The 14,351-nt window shown below is 41.8% G+C and overlaps 1 protein-coding gene and 2 non-coding genes across 4 annotated transcripts; all 3 read left to right on the plus strand.

Annotated features, from left to right (window-relative positions):
- The first annotated feature begins 4,356 nt into the window (after positions 1 to 4,356).
- Positions 4,357 to 8,932, plus strand: LOC112116916 (60S ribosomal protein L21). 2 transcript variants are annotated; one of them, XM_024214666.2, is made up of 6 exons: positions 4,357 to 4,393; positions 5,221 to 5,299; positions 6,214 to 6,275; positions 7,288 to 7,400; positions 8,056 to 8,206; positions 8,804 to 8,932. In XM_024214666.2, exons 2-6 carry the CDS (start codon positions 5,233 to 5,235, stop codon positions 8,891 to 8,893), a joined length of 483 nt encoding a protein of 160 aa, XP_024070434.1. In that variant the 5' UTR covers positions 4,357 to 4,393; positions 5,221 to 5,232; the 3' UTR covers positions 8,894 to 8,932. The 2 variants fall into 2 exon arrangements, with proteins under 2 accessions (XP_024070434.1, XP_024070435.1); XM_024214667.1 differs by lacking the exon at positions 4,357 to 4,393 and adding an exon at positions 4,446 to 4,459.
- Positions 7,014 to 7,090, plus strand: LOC112116919. The gene has a single exon (XR_002908932.1). It is a non-coding gene; the product is annotated as a small nucleolar RNA SNORD102 (small nucleolar RNA).
- LOC112116920 lies at positions 7,459 to 7,588 on the plus strand. Its single transcript, XR_002908933.1, has one exon. It is a non-coding gene; the product is annotated as a small nucleolar RNA SNORA27 (small nucleolar RNA).
- Positions 8,933 to 14,351: the final 5,419 nt, after the last annotated feature.

Here is a 14,351-nt window from a genome sequence, read left to right on the forward strand (position 1 = left end):
TTCCTATAAAATTAGGTTTAGAATAATTGTCATTTAAATAGTGGTAAAAACAGCAGCATCAGGAGGAATATTTCATTAACAATCTCTTTTTTTTTTTTAAAGCAGTGCACGAGTAACAGTCAGTGAGTTAGAGAGTGACTTTTTTAACCATTTTGTTTCAGAGTCCAGCTTAGACATAAGGAGTTTTGAACATCCATCATCTGCAATGTCTACAACTTCAGAGTCATCTGCTGGTACCACCGGCAGTGTTGCAACTAACACACATTATAAAGTAAATTACTTGTATCAAAAAACAAAAACTAACAGACTTTCTTCTTTATTCAGTAAAACCATGAGTTTGTAATCAGGACCAGCAAATTCCTACAAGATTCTAAAGATCAAAAGATTGCTTAGATCATTTATGCAACAAATTTCCCATTTCATCTTGTTCAGAACAAACATTTCATTGACACAGGCTACACTCCACCCTGCAGAGTGGACATTGCTGGAAGGTTAGTAGATACCATATATGAGAAGGAAATTGAACAGTGTGCAAAAAAAAAAAAAAAAAAAACCAACCTCATTGACAAGAAATCCATTAATCTGTGTCTTGATAGCTAGTGCAATGTACACAATGATCCAGTAATGTGTGCTCCTGTGACAACAGAAGATGGGGTTGTTTATCTTACAGAAACAACTGATACATCAGAAAATGCCCATACAACAGAATACTTAAAAGAAGTAGCAGTAAAAGCTATAACAAAACATGAACAAAAATTCAAGTGTCAAGTGCATAGCTTTGTCATAGGCAAAGCTGCAAATGTAGTAAAGATGAGAAGAAATCTAGGAGATAAGGAAGGGAACCTGAAACTTACAACATATGGGTAAAGTGCTCATTTGATGAATGTTTTAACCAAAGACTTAAGTGCTACCCCAGGAATAAAGCAAAATGATGAAATTGAAAAATGCTGCCATAACAATCACTTTGGATCCTCCTGCTCTCTTCAGTGAAGCTGAAGCAAACTAATTCTCCCTCTAGATGAACGATGGAATTCAGCAGTTGACTGTTTTGAAATATTTACTTAGAACTGGCCTGTTCTGATGACAATTTGTGAAGAAAATCATGACAAAATACAGGCAGTCCTCGGACTTACGACACAATTGGTTCCTGAAAACTGCGCTGTAAGTCGAAACGTCGTAACTCAGAACGGCAATCCACTCCATTGTGGGACCGAGCGTTGTAAAGTCGAAACCAATTGTCTTAAGTCGAAACAGGGTGTCAATTCAAAAACGTCGTAAGTGCCGTTTGGCATAATTCGAACGTTGTAAAGTCGAGGACTGTCTGTAGATGGAACTATCATAGCCAAAGCAGAGGTGTCAACTTTCTTGTTTCCCTGGGGGTGCTCAACCCCTGGTACACTCCAGGCCCTGCCCCCTCTCCACCCCTTTCCCCAAAGCCCCACACTGCCTCTTCCCACCCCTGTTCCTCCCCCGAGCACCCTGCCCTCTCTCTGCCTCTTCCTCCACCTTTCCCCCAGTGCCTCCTGCACACCACTGAACAGCTGATCACCGGCAGGTAGGAGGCGCTGGGGGGCAGAGGAGGAAGAGCTGATCACCAGTGCTGCCAGTATGTACCGAGCACCCACTATTTTTTTCCTCATGGGTGCTCAAGCCACGGAGCACCCACGGAGTCAGCGCCTATGAGCCAAAGTATTCAACATTGGACTAAAGAGAAACATAGAAGATATGCTAAATATAATGAAACCTCTTTTTATAGCCTTTGACAAACTTTGGGAGATTCAACAATACAGTAGCAAGCTGTTTAAATTTGGAAAGAACTTCAGGAGACATTGAAGAAAGAATGCTTTCTGCCTACAGAGTTAAACTGTAGGCAGTAAAGAAGCATATGGATCAAGCACTTACTCCACCGTATTCTCAACCTAAAGTTCCAGAATAGATATACCTAACTGCTGAAGATGCTGCTGCTATGACTTGGATGTCTAATAATCACCCATCCATCATGCCAACCGTAATAAATTTCAGGGCTTGACGTGAACTATTCAAAGAATATGTTTGCTGATAATGTTTTAAAGCAATTCACACCACTGAACTGGTGGAAATCACTAGCTAAGCACCTGGGGACCAGAGTTTGTTAAAGTGCCAAACCAGCTTTTGAAAGCAGTAGCCTCTTCCACAGGCACAGAAAGAATATTTTCTTTATTTTGACTAATTAATTCAAAGCTGAGAAATTGACTGAGAGTTGTAAAAAGCAGATAGACTTGTCTTACTCTTCCAGTCTATGATAAAAAACACAGGAGGGGATAAAATCTACTAGTTTTTAAAATTTGAAGGACAGCGTAATAATTTAGCAGACTGTCTCATTTGCAAGAGACTTGGGCCAGGATCTACATTCACAAGTTAAATCAACCCAGCTATGTTGCTCAGAGGTTGAAAAATCCACATCCCTGAGCAACATAGTTAAGCCAATCTCACTCCTGGTGCAGATAGCATTCGATTGACAGAATTCTTCTGTTGATCTACCTATGACCTCTTGGAGAGGTAGATTAGCTACTGATGGAGAACCCCACCCCATTGCTGTAGTGAATCTACACTGAAGCAAGAAGCACTACAGTGGCTTAGACAAGCCCATAGGTAAGTGCAGCCTTAAACTCTAGCCACTTTCACTTTGGCATATTTGAAAATTTTCTCAGGCTAACCTGAAATAATCCTTTTAATTCTGACTACAGTTAATCCATCTATTTAATAAATCTTTTAGCTGTAAATATGAAACATGTCTTGATAAGAGAAGTTTATGTACACAAAACATTTAAGGTTGCTTTGTTTAAAAAACATATTGTTATGAATATTTAATTAAATTCAAAGTTACCATCCTCATGCAGCTTGACACAACTCATGAGCAAAATGTTAATTATTTAGTAAATAAGCAATATCATTTACCATTCTCTAATATACTAAAAATATACAATAATAATCTACAAATATTAAGTATCAGAGGGGTAGCCGTGTTAGTCTGGATCTGTAAAAAGCAACAAAGAGTCCTGTGGAACCTTATAGACTAACAGACGTATTGGAGCATAAGCTTTCGTGGGTGAATACACATGCGTCTGACGAAGTGGGTATTCACCCACAAAAGCTTATGCTCCAATACGTCTGTTAGTCTATAACGGGTAGGCAACCTATGGCACGCGAGCTGATTTTCAGTGGCACTCACACTGCCCAGGTCCTGGCCACTGGTCTGGGGGGGGGGGCTCTGCATTTTAATTTAATTTTAAATGAAGCATCTTAAACATTTTGAAACCTTAGTTACTTTACATACAATAGTTTAGTTATATATTATAGACGTATAGAGACCTTCTACAAAGGTTAAAATATATTACTGGCATGCGAAACCATAAGTTAGAGTGAATGAATGAAGACTCAGCACACCACTTCTGAAAGGTTGCCGACCGCTGGTCTATAAGGTGCCACAGGACTCTTTGTTGCTTTTTACAAATATTAAGCTATGCATTTATTTAAGTAACTGAAATTGATGGAGATATCCCATCTCCTAGAACTGGAAGGGACCTTGAAAGGTCATCGAGTCCAGCCCCCTGCCTTCACTAGCAGGACTAAGTACTGATTTTGCCCCAGATCCCTAAGTGGCCCCCTCAAGAATTGAGCTCATAACCCTGGGTTTAGCAGGCTAATGCTCAAACCACTGAGCTATGCCTACTATTGTATATAGTGTACCCTACTAGCTAGCAAAAAGACATACCAAATCTCATGTAAAGGCTCTATTTAGTTGTAAATCAATACATTTTAATGGTTATATCAACTAATGAGATTACACTTTAAAGATGTGAAATATAAATGGAAAAGTTGATTAAAATTGATTATTTAAATCGAGGCTTTTCCACTGGGTGACATGACTCACAGGCTTCACTGGAGCCCCCGACAAGGTTTATAGCGCGCAGAGCCTGTCCTGACTTTTAACATAGACTAATAACGAACAGTCCACACAGGGCGACACGAGCACGTTGTTTTCTCCCACGGGCGCTAGAGCGCCAGGCGTCTACCAGCACCAGAACAAGCTCTCCCCAGATGATGGACTAGGACCCCCTCCGCCCAACCGCTCCACCATGTCACGTGGCCCCCCAAAGCCCACTTCCCAGGCTGTCCACACAGTTGCCTGTTTTCAATCGATGGCGAGGCCCACAGTCGGGCACTGTATGGCAAGTGTTTCACACAGGGACCGACTCGGTGAATCGCTAGCCGCTGTTGTTTTCCGGCCCCCACCCCGCCGCCCTCGATTGCTTTATAGTCAGGCAATTCGCGGGCAGCCCCTGAGGTCCCCCGTTAAGAGAGCCCGGGAAGCCCCGCCTCCTTCCTTTCGGCCTGAGCCGCCATTTTGTAGGTATGTGTGAGAGGCAGTGCTCTTGTCACGCTGCTATAACGCCGGCTAGGGAACTCCGCGGCTGCGGTACCGCTGGGTGGGGGGGAGGGCAGCGGATGGAGGCCTGGTGGGGCCGGGCCGGGTCTGGGAGGCGGCGGCAGCAGCGCGGGGAGGGGGCTGCATGTGCCGGAGAGGCCGCTGCATGTGCTCGCACGAGCCGGGACAGAAAAGGGAGGCGGCTGCAGGGGCCCGGGGTGGGGGGGAGTTGGCGCGAGAAAGGGGAGGCCGCTGCACAGGCCTGGAAGGGGGCACGGGGGAGCTGCCTGCGGCGGTGGGCTGGAGGGCGGGCGGTCTGGGGCCAGGGAGCGAGCATTGCCTTTTCCCGAGGTGGCTGTTCAGGCGCCCCGTTCTCGGGGGGGGGCGGGGTAGGTCTCCAGCCTGCGTCCTAGTAGGTTTGCCCCGGGCTTGTCTGCTAAGGGGCTACGTACCTGTACAGTCACTTCATCCAACTGTTAACGTGACGCCAGGGCAAGCTGCCTGTCTGCACTGTGTGACGTCTCTAAATGATCTGCTAGCGAACATACCTACCCCTCTGCCATCTTTGTGCTTAGTTTAAAATATTTTTTCTGACCTAGTTCATCTAGGCAAAGCTGTCACATTTTTTCCCTACTGACTTTTATGAAGCTCTTATTGGAAGTATTAAGCAACAAGCAGGATTTTGTCAGGGGTTTCTACAGTAATTTGGAGTATGCTCTGAAACTAACACTAGCTCCACACATGTTGCAAGGCCTGACTAGCACTGGGGGCGAATACACATGGATAATCTGAGTTGTCTCTTTTCTTAATAGCCATTTGCCAAAATGACAAACACAAAGGGGAAAAGGAGAGGGACACGTTATATGTTCTCGAGGCCATTTCGCAAACATGGTAAGTACAGCTTGTGTTAGGGATACCTGCATTCATAGCACTAATGAGTTTAGCCATTCCTAATGAGAAATGGTTAACAATACTTAAATGTCTTATCAGCGTTGTACACCTCTACCCCGCTATAATGCGACCCAATATAACATGGGTTCGCGTATAGCGCGGTAGCAGTAGGGCTCCGGCGGTGCTTTAAAGGGTCCGGGGCTCTGGCTACTGCGGGGGGCTCCAGCTGCTGCAGGGAGCCCCGGGCCCTTTAAATCACTGCCGGAGCCCTGCCGCCCCTACCCCGATATAACGGGGTTTCAGCTATAACGTGGTAGGGATTTTTGGCTCCCCACGACCGCGTTATAGCGGGGTAGAGGTGTATTAAGAACAACGTATTTAAGGAGACAACTAAAAATGCAGAACAAAATGCTGTCATATAGAGTAAATGTTTTTTTTTTCCATGTGGTACCTGTCTTTATCTTGTACTTCCTCAGATTTTGATTACCTAATCTTTTGACTGCTTGAAAATAGGATACAGTATGAATACAGTACTTGTCATTTTTAGTAAAGATCGGATAAGAACTGCTTTGAAGGGGGAAGTGAGAAATAGTTATATGTATTGGGAGCACTGGCTTAAAACTATAGCATTAATGAACAAGTTCAAACTGCTCTTACCAAAAGGCAATGGCAACAGCAATTACACAGCTGACAATGAAAAAAAAATAATCTTACAATCGTCTTGTAACTTCTACACTGATCAGGTTAAAACTGAACTTGAATAAGCCATAGTGTCTTAAATTGCACTTTTTTAAATGTGAAAAGATGGATGGCTTCTCCATTTCTAGTCACTTAAGCTTTTTCAGATGAGTTTGAGAAATATCACTTTTAGTAAAAATGATTCGCTTATGAAATCACTTTATTTTCTCCCCCAGGAGTTGTCCCTCTGGCCACCTATATGCGAATCTACAAGAAGGGTGATATTGTGGACATCAAGGTATCTTCTAATAGTATAGCATAATTTAAAGATGAAATAAGGTGGTCTAAAACAAATTCAGTGCCAAAACAATGTAGTATACAATTTAAAAACATGGCTGAAACTGTAAATACTAATTAAGGGATGGTTTTGGTTGCTGTAACAGCTGTCTCTTCCATCCTGCATGTTCACTGGGAATTGATGTCTGGAAGCTGGACATCTTGAGGAGATTTTACTCTATGTACAGTGCCTGATGCAATGGACCCAGGTTCATGATTGGGCATCCCCTGGATGTTGTTGATACACAAATAGCAGTAATAACTCAGTCTGCAACTCTCTATTGGCCTAACAGAGCCAACATTTTACTTCTAGGGTATTGTGCAAAGGGGATCTGTCTTAGCTCCTACCTAAAATCCTAGATGCAGGTAGAGTCGCTTGGGGAGTCTATATTAAAAATATATGCACAGAGATGGAAGCAGTGAACACATTTTAAAATATGGGAAATAAACTAAGGGATGTACTTGATTGCATATATAATAGCTGCATTGAGACAATTTCAATTGCAGTGAGTACCATAACGTATTTTCTGAACTTGTGCTCCAGAATCAACTGTAGTGTTGCTTTATATTAGCTTTTGCACTGGATATTGATTTATTCATAGAAGAATTCTACTTTTATCTTCCAATATGCAAACTTTTGAGAAGATTTGCCTGTTTGAGAAAGCTAAGGATGCAAAGTCTAAGCTTCTTGACATTCTGGAGCTTGATGATGACTGTCTCATGTGATTGCTTTGGTAATAGCAAAATGAGCAAATCATTTCACCGGCACTGAAAGCAAGCCAGGATTGTCAGAGAAGTTTAATAGATTTCAGATATCTTGTGACCATTTGAGTAGCTCAAAGCAAACCTGTAAACATTTTCCAAGATATCCATAAAATTAAGAATGTCAAATTTATTCTCTATTCTCCACATTAAAGCTGAGTAGAATAGTTTCACTTTATTTTAATGGTCTTACTCTACTATGTTTTTAACAGGGCATGGGTACTGTTCAACAAGGTATGCCCCACAAGTGTTACCATGGCAAGACTGGAAGGGTATTTAACATTACTCAGCATGCTGTTGGCATTATCGTAAACAAACAGGTTAAGTAAGTATCTTAACTTTCCTCTGTGTGTGAAATTTGATTTTTGAAAATAACTAGTGACACCCCCTCTTTCACTTTGCCAAGTAGACATTTTTTGTCTTCCTTGGTCATTCAGTTGGGGTAAAATAAGTCCTTTTAAAACCCAAGCAAACAATGATTGTTTGGCTTGGATCCTGTCAGGGGAAACACTGGACTCTGAGTGGCACTCTAAACAAGATTATGAAGAGTTCAGCTGGCTAGCATATTTATACTAAATATTTTTTTAAAGGTCATTATGTTGTCTTAATTTTACTCAGCTGTGCATAATATAGTGAAGTCACTACAACAAGGTACATAGCCTATTTATCCCTGGACCTACTGACTGTGGATTGAACTACAATAGTGGTAGATGATACAACTATTTGTCCCTGTATTACAGAGGAGAGAATCATTTGTCTTCAAGAGTATTAGTCCTGAGATGATATAACACTTAACCATGTGCTAATGCACCTTGTTGTAGAAACTGATAAAAATCTGACTACAGTTCTGTGTGTTTTGAGCAACAGCCCTTAAGAAAAATGCTACAGAGTCATGCTTCTGCAACTTAAATATTGAAGCTCATTTTAGTCTTACACATTTTTATAAGTACAATAGATTCAAAACAGGCTTCTTCCCTCAGGGGCAAGATTCTCGCCAAGAGAATTAATGTGCGTATTGAGCATATTAAGCATTCTAAGAGCAGAGACAGCTTCCTGCAGCGTGTGACAGAAAATGAAAAGAAGAAAAAGGAAGCAAAGGAAAAAGGCACTTGGTTTGAACTGAAACGCCAGGTATTGTTTTTTATTAACTGAACTAATGATACACCCATGACACTTAAGACTCAAACTGCTTGACCATGTAAATGAATGTTTGTTCCTCAGACACTAATGGAGGAGGCCAATCAACTAATGGTTTCTGTGTTGATACTAGACCAGGCCTAAGTGGGAGAAATATTGAGTAGATAAACACTGAATATTTGTTTAAGGTAGGTCTGTACTGGAAAAAATTAGGTTAACTCAGCTGCATTGCTCTGAGGTATGAAAAATCCATAACCCCCTGAGTGGTGATGTTAAGGTGACCTAATGCCCAGTGTAGACACCAGTAGGTTGACAGAAGAATTCTTCTGTTGACTTGGCTACTCCCTCTCTACAATGGGGGAGCCCCTCCCAGAACTACTCAGTAGCACTGAGACTATTTTGTTAAAGCAGTCAGATTGGAAATACATTTAGCTTAATAGAATCCTCTGAAAAGACAAACTTCACATTACAAATGATAGAATTGGTTTACACATTGCTAATGTAACTGCAAAATAAATGTTTTAAAAAATGTAAGTCAGGTTTACTTTGAGTGTTTGTCACATTAATGATTATTGCTATTTTTGCTTACAGCCTGCTCCACCCAGAGAAGCACACTTTGTGAGAACCAATGGCAAAGAGCCAGAGCTGCTGGAGCCAATCCCCTATGAATTCATGGCATAGTGTAACTTAAAAAAATAAAGGAGTCTCTTTAGGACAAAATGTGAGTGATGGTTGATTGCTTTCAAGGCTGCTTTCTGAACATATGCTTTAGAAAATTAATCTTCTATAATGCAAAGTGTAATTTAATCAGTTTTGGGTAACAAAGGAAAAATTCTGTACATCACGTGTAACACTTGTACCTTAACCACTATGCTTTGCTTATGCCAATGATTAAGGTTAAGATTTTGTCATGGGTATTTTTAAGTCAAGTTGCAAGCAACACACACATTCCTGGAAGCCCATGACATGTCCCTGACTTTTACTAAAAATACAGAAGGGGTGGGGGGGAATAAAAATCAGGGGCCCTGCCAGGGCCCCAGCCAAAAGTCAGAGGTCTGTTAAAGTCTGAATTGGTGACCACTGTATCCTTACCAATGATTATTCTCCTTTGATTGCATTCTCATATTGCCATATTAGGCACTGTCAAACAGAATACAGTAAGTAGTATTTAATGTCACATTACAATCTTTAGTTTAATTAAGAAAACAGCTTCAGGTCTCATTTACTTGATTGTTAGCTGAAAGTGACTCAGTTGTATGAGTCTTAGTAGATAGAAACCAGTTTAGGTGTATTTAGCTGACTATTATGGACATCAATCTATTGAGTTGTCTGTAAACGGTTAAGTGTTTCAACATTATAATTCTCAAAACAAGATTTGTAAAAAATACAAAGCTGTATGTATACCCAAAAGGTGGGTCCAAGAGCAAATCCCTCCTGTAGACCTTAAGTGTGGTGAGGTCTGCCTTTGCTCAAAAACTTAGGTGCTCCAGAGTCCCTGCTTTAGTGGACTTCAGTGTTCTCAGGGAAGGTTGTATATGGTATTCAGATATACTAAGGCATGGGAATAGATTTTCCTTCCGGTGCTCATCAGATCCACAGTACTGAAGATTCCTACCATACTTAAGGTCCCCAGGAGCTAGTGAAATTGAAATGAAACTTGTATAGGAAATAGGCCTTGCACCTAAAAATCTTCCCAAGTAACCAGCCCCCAATTTTCTCCTGCAAGCCAGCTTTCAATTTTGATAGCTGCTTTTAGATATCTGTAACCTACCTTATATCCCCTCTTTTCCTTGTGCTCTTACGTACTTACAAGTGTCATAGCACAGCTCCACTACTACTTGCAGCTTAATTCACCCATTACTAAAGCGTCCCTTGAGTCAATCTAATACTTGTACTCATACTTGGTCTACACTTAAATTAGATTGAGCTAGTTATGTCATTTGGCAGTGAAAGATTTCATGCTGTGTGAGGTAGTTAGATTAGTGGTTCACACTAACCAGGTTGATGGAGAAATTCTTTATGTAGTTAGAGAAGTGGATTAATTACTTTGATAGCATTGATTTAGGAAGCATCTACACTACGGTGCTACAGCTGTGCTGCTGTAGTAGACATTAAATACAACTAAAAATAGCACCTTTAGCAATCTGCTTCTGGTGGGATCAGCACTGATGTTAGATCTATACTGCTTCAACGAAAGTGCTGGAGGAATTCTATACTGAGGACTCGAGTATCCTGAAGCTCTCTGGTTCTCAGGCAGTATGCCCCCACGCCTCCAGGGGCCGTAGCATATTTCCTTGTGGGGTGAATGGTGATGGCCCTGCTGTCTTCCACACCATCTTCATGATTTGCACTGCAGGAGGTGCACAGAGGAATCACAATTGTACAACTAGCACCATATCATCCCCATGCTGAAGCAGTGCCTACTAGGCAAAACGTTGCTGAAGAGAAACAAGAAGTTTCTGAAGAATTGAATTGGCCTCTGGAACAGCTCACCTTCAATCCTTTTGTCTCCCCACACCCAACTCTTCATCTGTTTGCTTCCTTCCATATCTTGTCAGTGCCTTTACCCACACCATTCACAGCCTTGCTTCCCCATATTCATACAATACTCTTCCTCGGTCCCCCCTCCTTATCCCTACCAGCTCAGCTTCTGCTTTTTTTTCCCCACTTTGTTCAAATTCCCATCTATCTTTTCCATCTCCTTTTCAACCTCTTATCCACCTTTGCCCCCCACCCATCTGCCCTCTTACCTAGTCTTCCTCTCCCTGCATCCCTTTCCCCCTCAATCATTCTTCCTTTTTCCTCCTCTGCCACATTTGTCTCCATCCACTGACTGAGTACAAATCACTTGGCTCAAAATACAGTGATAGAGGTTCTCAAACTGGGGGTCAGGACCCCAAAGTGGGTCCCAACCCCATTTTAATGGGGTCACCAGGGCTGGCTGGCTTAGACTTGCTGTGGCCTAGGGCCAAAGCCTGAGGTTTCAGCCCTGCATGCTGGGACTCTGGTTACAGGCCCCCTGCCAGGGGCTGAAGCCCTTGAGCTTTAGCTTTGCCCCCACCCCCAGGTCAGTGGGGCTCAGGCTTTGGTCCCCCATCCTGAGGTCATGAACTAGTTTTTGTCAGAAGGGGGTCATGGTGCAATGAAGTTTGAGAACCCCTGTCTAAGTGTATTATACAGTTGTGTATTGCATATGTTAAATCTACAGACCTGGATGGAATTTTTTTTTTTTTTTAAAAACCTAGTTTACAGATTTCAAAGCTCAAGGCTGACAAGGGCTTCTTTTAAGCCATGCTTCTATTCTCTGGTCTCCACTTGTCTAGATACATCACCTCACTTTCAATAAAAAGGGGGGAAGGATAGCTCAGTGGTTTGAGCATTGGCCTGCTAAACCTAGGGTTGTGAGCTCAATCCTTGAGGGGACCACTTAGGGATCTGGGGCAAAATCAGTACTTGGTCCTGCTAGTGAAGGCAGGGGGCTGGACTTGATGACTTTTCAGGGTCCCTTCCAGCTCTGAGATATATATGGAGATATACCTATTTATTAAAAAAATTGCAAATGTACATCCTGCTCTGGTGGAAAGACCTAGATCTTAAAATATCAATGCATGCCAGCATAAGTACAGTATTTTGATTATATTTGTAATCAAATGCAACTATAAAAGTCTCACTTCCAAGCCAGTGGAGAGTGGAGTATGACTTGATTATATTGTTATGCAAGTGTCAGTACCTGTAACAAATGTTCATGGGGCTAGTTTCTCCCCTCCTTTGTACCTATAGCATTAGCATCAAAGAAATTAACAGGTGTAAATAAGTAGAATTTGGCCCATTAAAGGGAATGCTGATCACTGACATTTTTCTTTATAATTAGGACATACATACATTAATTTCCTCAAATTTTATTTGTCAGCTAAATATCAAGACAGTGTTGTTAATTAGGTATCAAAGATAATAAAAAAGTGCTAGTACTCAATTTGAAAGAATGAACAAAATATATACATACCTTTAAGTTTTTGCTAGTAGGTGACAACTTTAGTAGTATAATGGACAACTTGTTAGATAAGTATACTTTATAGGTTAATATTTGGCTATCATATGCCTATGTAGTTTTCTCTGATAGTGCTGGTCCCTAACTCTAATAGGACTAACCAAACCCACAAATCTGAACATCCCCAACCCAGGAAGTTTAGATATTACCCAAGCTGTAGTGGTCAGAAGATTGTATTTTCTACATGTGCTAAACTTCTGTTTTTTTAAATAGTGCAGATCACATGTTAAAAGTAATTGCCTCATAGATGCCTCCCTTCCCATTTGCATGGAGTCTGTCATCTCCCTTTGGGGACCAAACAGTCCCAAGGCAACTGCAGTGATTGCATTAAAAGACAGCTGCTAAATACTATGTGAAATACTTTCTTAATTTACTTTTCCATGTAAGCAGTTTAATAGATGGAGATAAGGAAGGGAAACCAAGCATCTGGAATAGTGGTACCCCAGTTTGGGAACCACTGCACTCTGAAAATTGATTAGGGATATCAAGTTATTGTTTTCATTTTAACATAAGGAAATGAATTCTTAAGCAGCATATTGCACCTGTTCATTTGGTACAAAATAGTGCAGTGTTCACTAAACAATGTGAAGAGAACACATCTTGCTTAAATCATTTTGACTCATTTATAAACACTATTACAAAGTAAATGTTATTTAAAAAGTCTTGAGTTAGGACAGCAGCAGATAGAAGATCTCTGGCTCAAAGGAGCTTGCATACTAATTTTGAATGTGGCATAGTGGGGTGAACAAGACTGTAGGGGGGAAAGGGCTAACATCAGTAAAATAACAGGTTATTCAGCAACTTAACTCAATTTAAAAAAAAAATGGACCCATGACTAGGGAGAACGCCAATTGGCAGGCTTTTGTAGGCACTGCAGAGAGGTGGAACATGAGGAGGAATACATTTTGAAAGGAAGAAAATAAGAAATACTGACAATTATCTTCACTTACAATCACAACAGTAATAGATTGTTTTGATAAGAATCCTCAGATTCTGAACTGAGCATGAAAAGAAGTCCTTAAAATTCAGACCCAATATCCCCCAGAGTATACTCAGATCTAGGTAGATACGGAGCCTTAAAAGCTAAGATTGTAAACGGACCATTTCTGCTAAGTCAAAAGAGGTGAAGGTTTGCTCAAGAGCTTTCTTTTTCTATATACAAAAATACCTTGAGCATGCTGTTGTGCTTTAAGTATAGTCCATTAAAAGCAGCAACATGCTTCAGGAAGTACACAATCTTTTATTCTGTTCATATCAGTCTTGTGTATGGAATTTTCCTCTCTATAATGAAGATAATTATATATGTTTGTGACCAATGTGAATTGAACAGGTAATGGTGTAGTTGTGTGAAACTAAAATATGTGCAAAAGGAAAGATGGGTTTTTGCCTGTAGGAATCCACTATAACAGGAATTTAAAGAAATATATGAACTAAAGTGATAATCAGGACAACCTGATTCTGCATAGAGAGTGCTGCAGTGTGGCCATAAAGTTAGTGCAGACTAATAGTAGGAGTACAGCCAGTGATGGGAATGCCTAAATAAAAACCTCATTTGCAATCTGAGAATAGCATTTAAACCCATAACTGCTCACTCAGATTTGACCATTTCCCCATATTCTGCTCCTTTTTTACCTCGTGATATTGAGAGGGGAGAAGACACGTAACGGAGTTAACACGTTTTTGCTCAGTGCAGAAGACTATGTCTAATGTTTAACCTTGCCTGCCCCCTCACAGCCTGTGCTTATCTTTGTGCTGGAGTGCAGCCAGGGCCGGTGCAACCTATTAGGCAACCTAGGCAGTCGCCTAGGGCGCTAGCATTTGAGGGGGTGGCATTTTCTTTGGCGGTGACCACGGCGGCCGGATCTTCGGCTGCCCCGGTCGTCATCGGCATTTCGGTGGAGGGAGCTGGGGCGGGGAGGGCCGCCTGCAGCAAGTAAGGGGAGGGGGGCGCGGCATGCAGGGGAACTCCCTGCCCCAGCTCACCTCTGCTCCGCCTTCTCCCCTGAGCATGCCGCCCCGCTCTGCTTCTCTCCCTCCCAGGCTTGTGGCGCCAAACAGCTGATTGGCGCCGCAAGCCTGGGAGGCGGGAGA

The sequence above is a fragment of the Terrapene carolina genome, unplaced genomic scaffold, assembly GCF_002925995.2.
Source record: "Terrapene carolina triunguis isolate 2854851 unplaced genomic scaffold, T_m_triunguis-2.0 Scaffold139, whole genome shotgun sequence".
Taxonomy (NCBI): domain Eukaryota; kingdom Metazoa; phylum Chordata; order Testudines; family Emydidae; genus Terrapene; species Terrapene triunguis.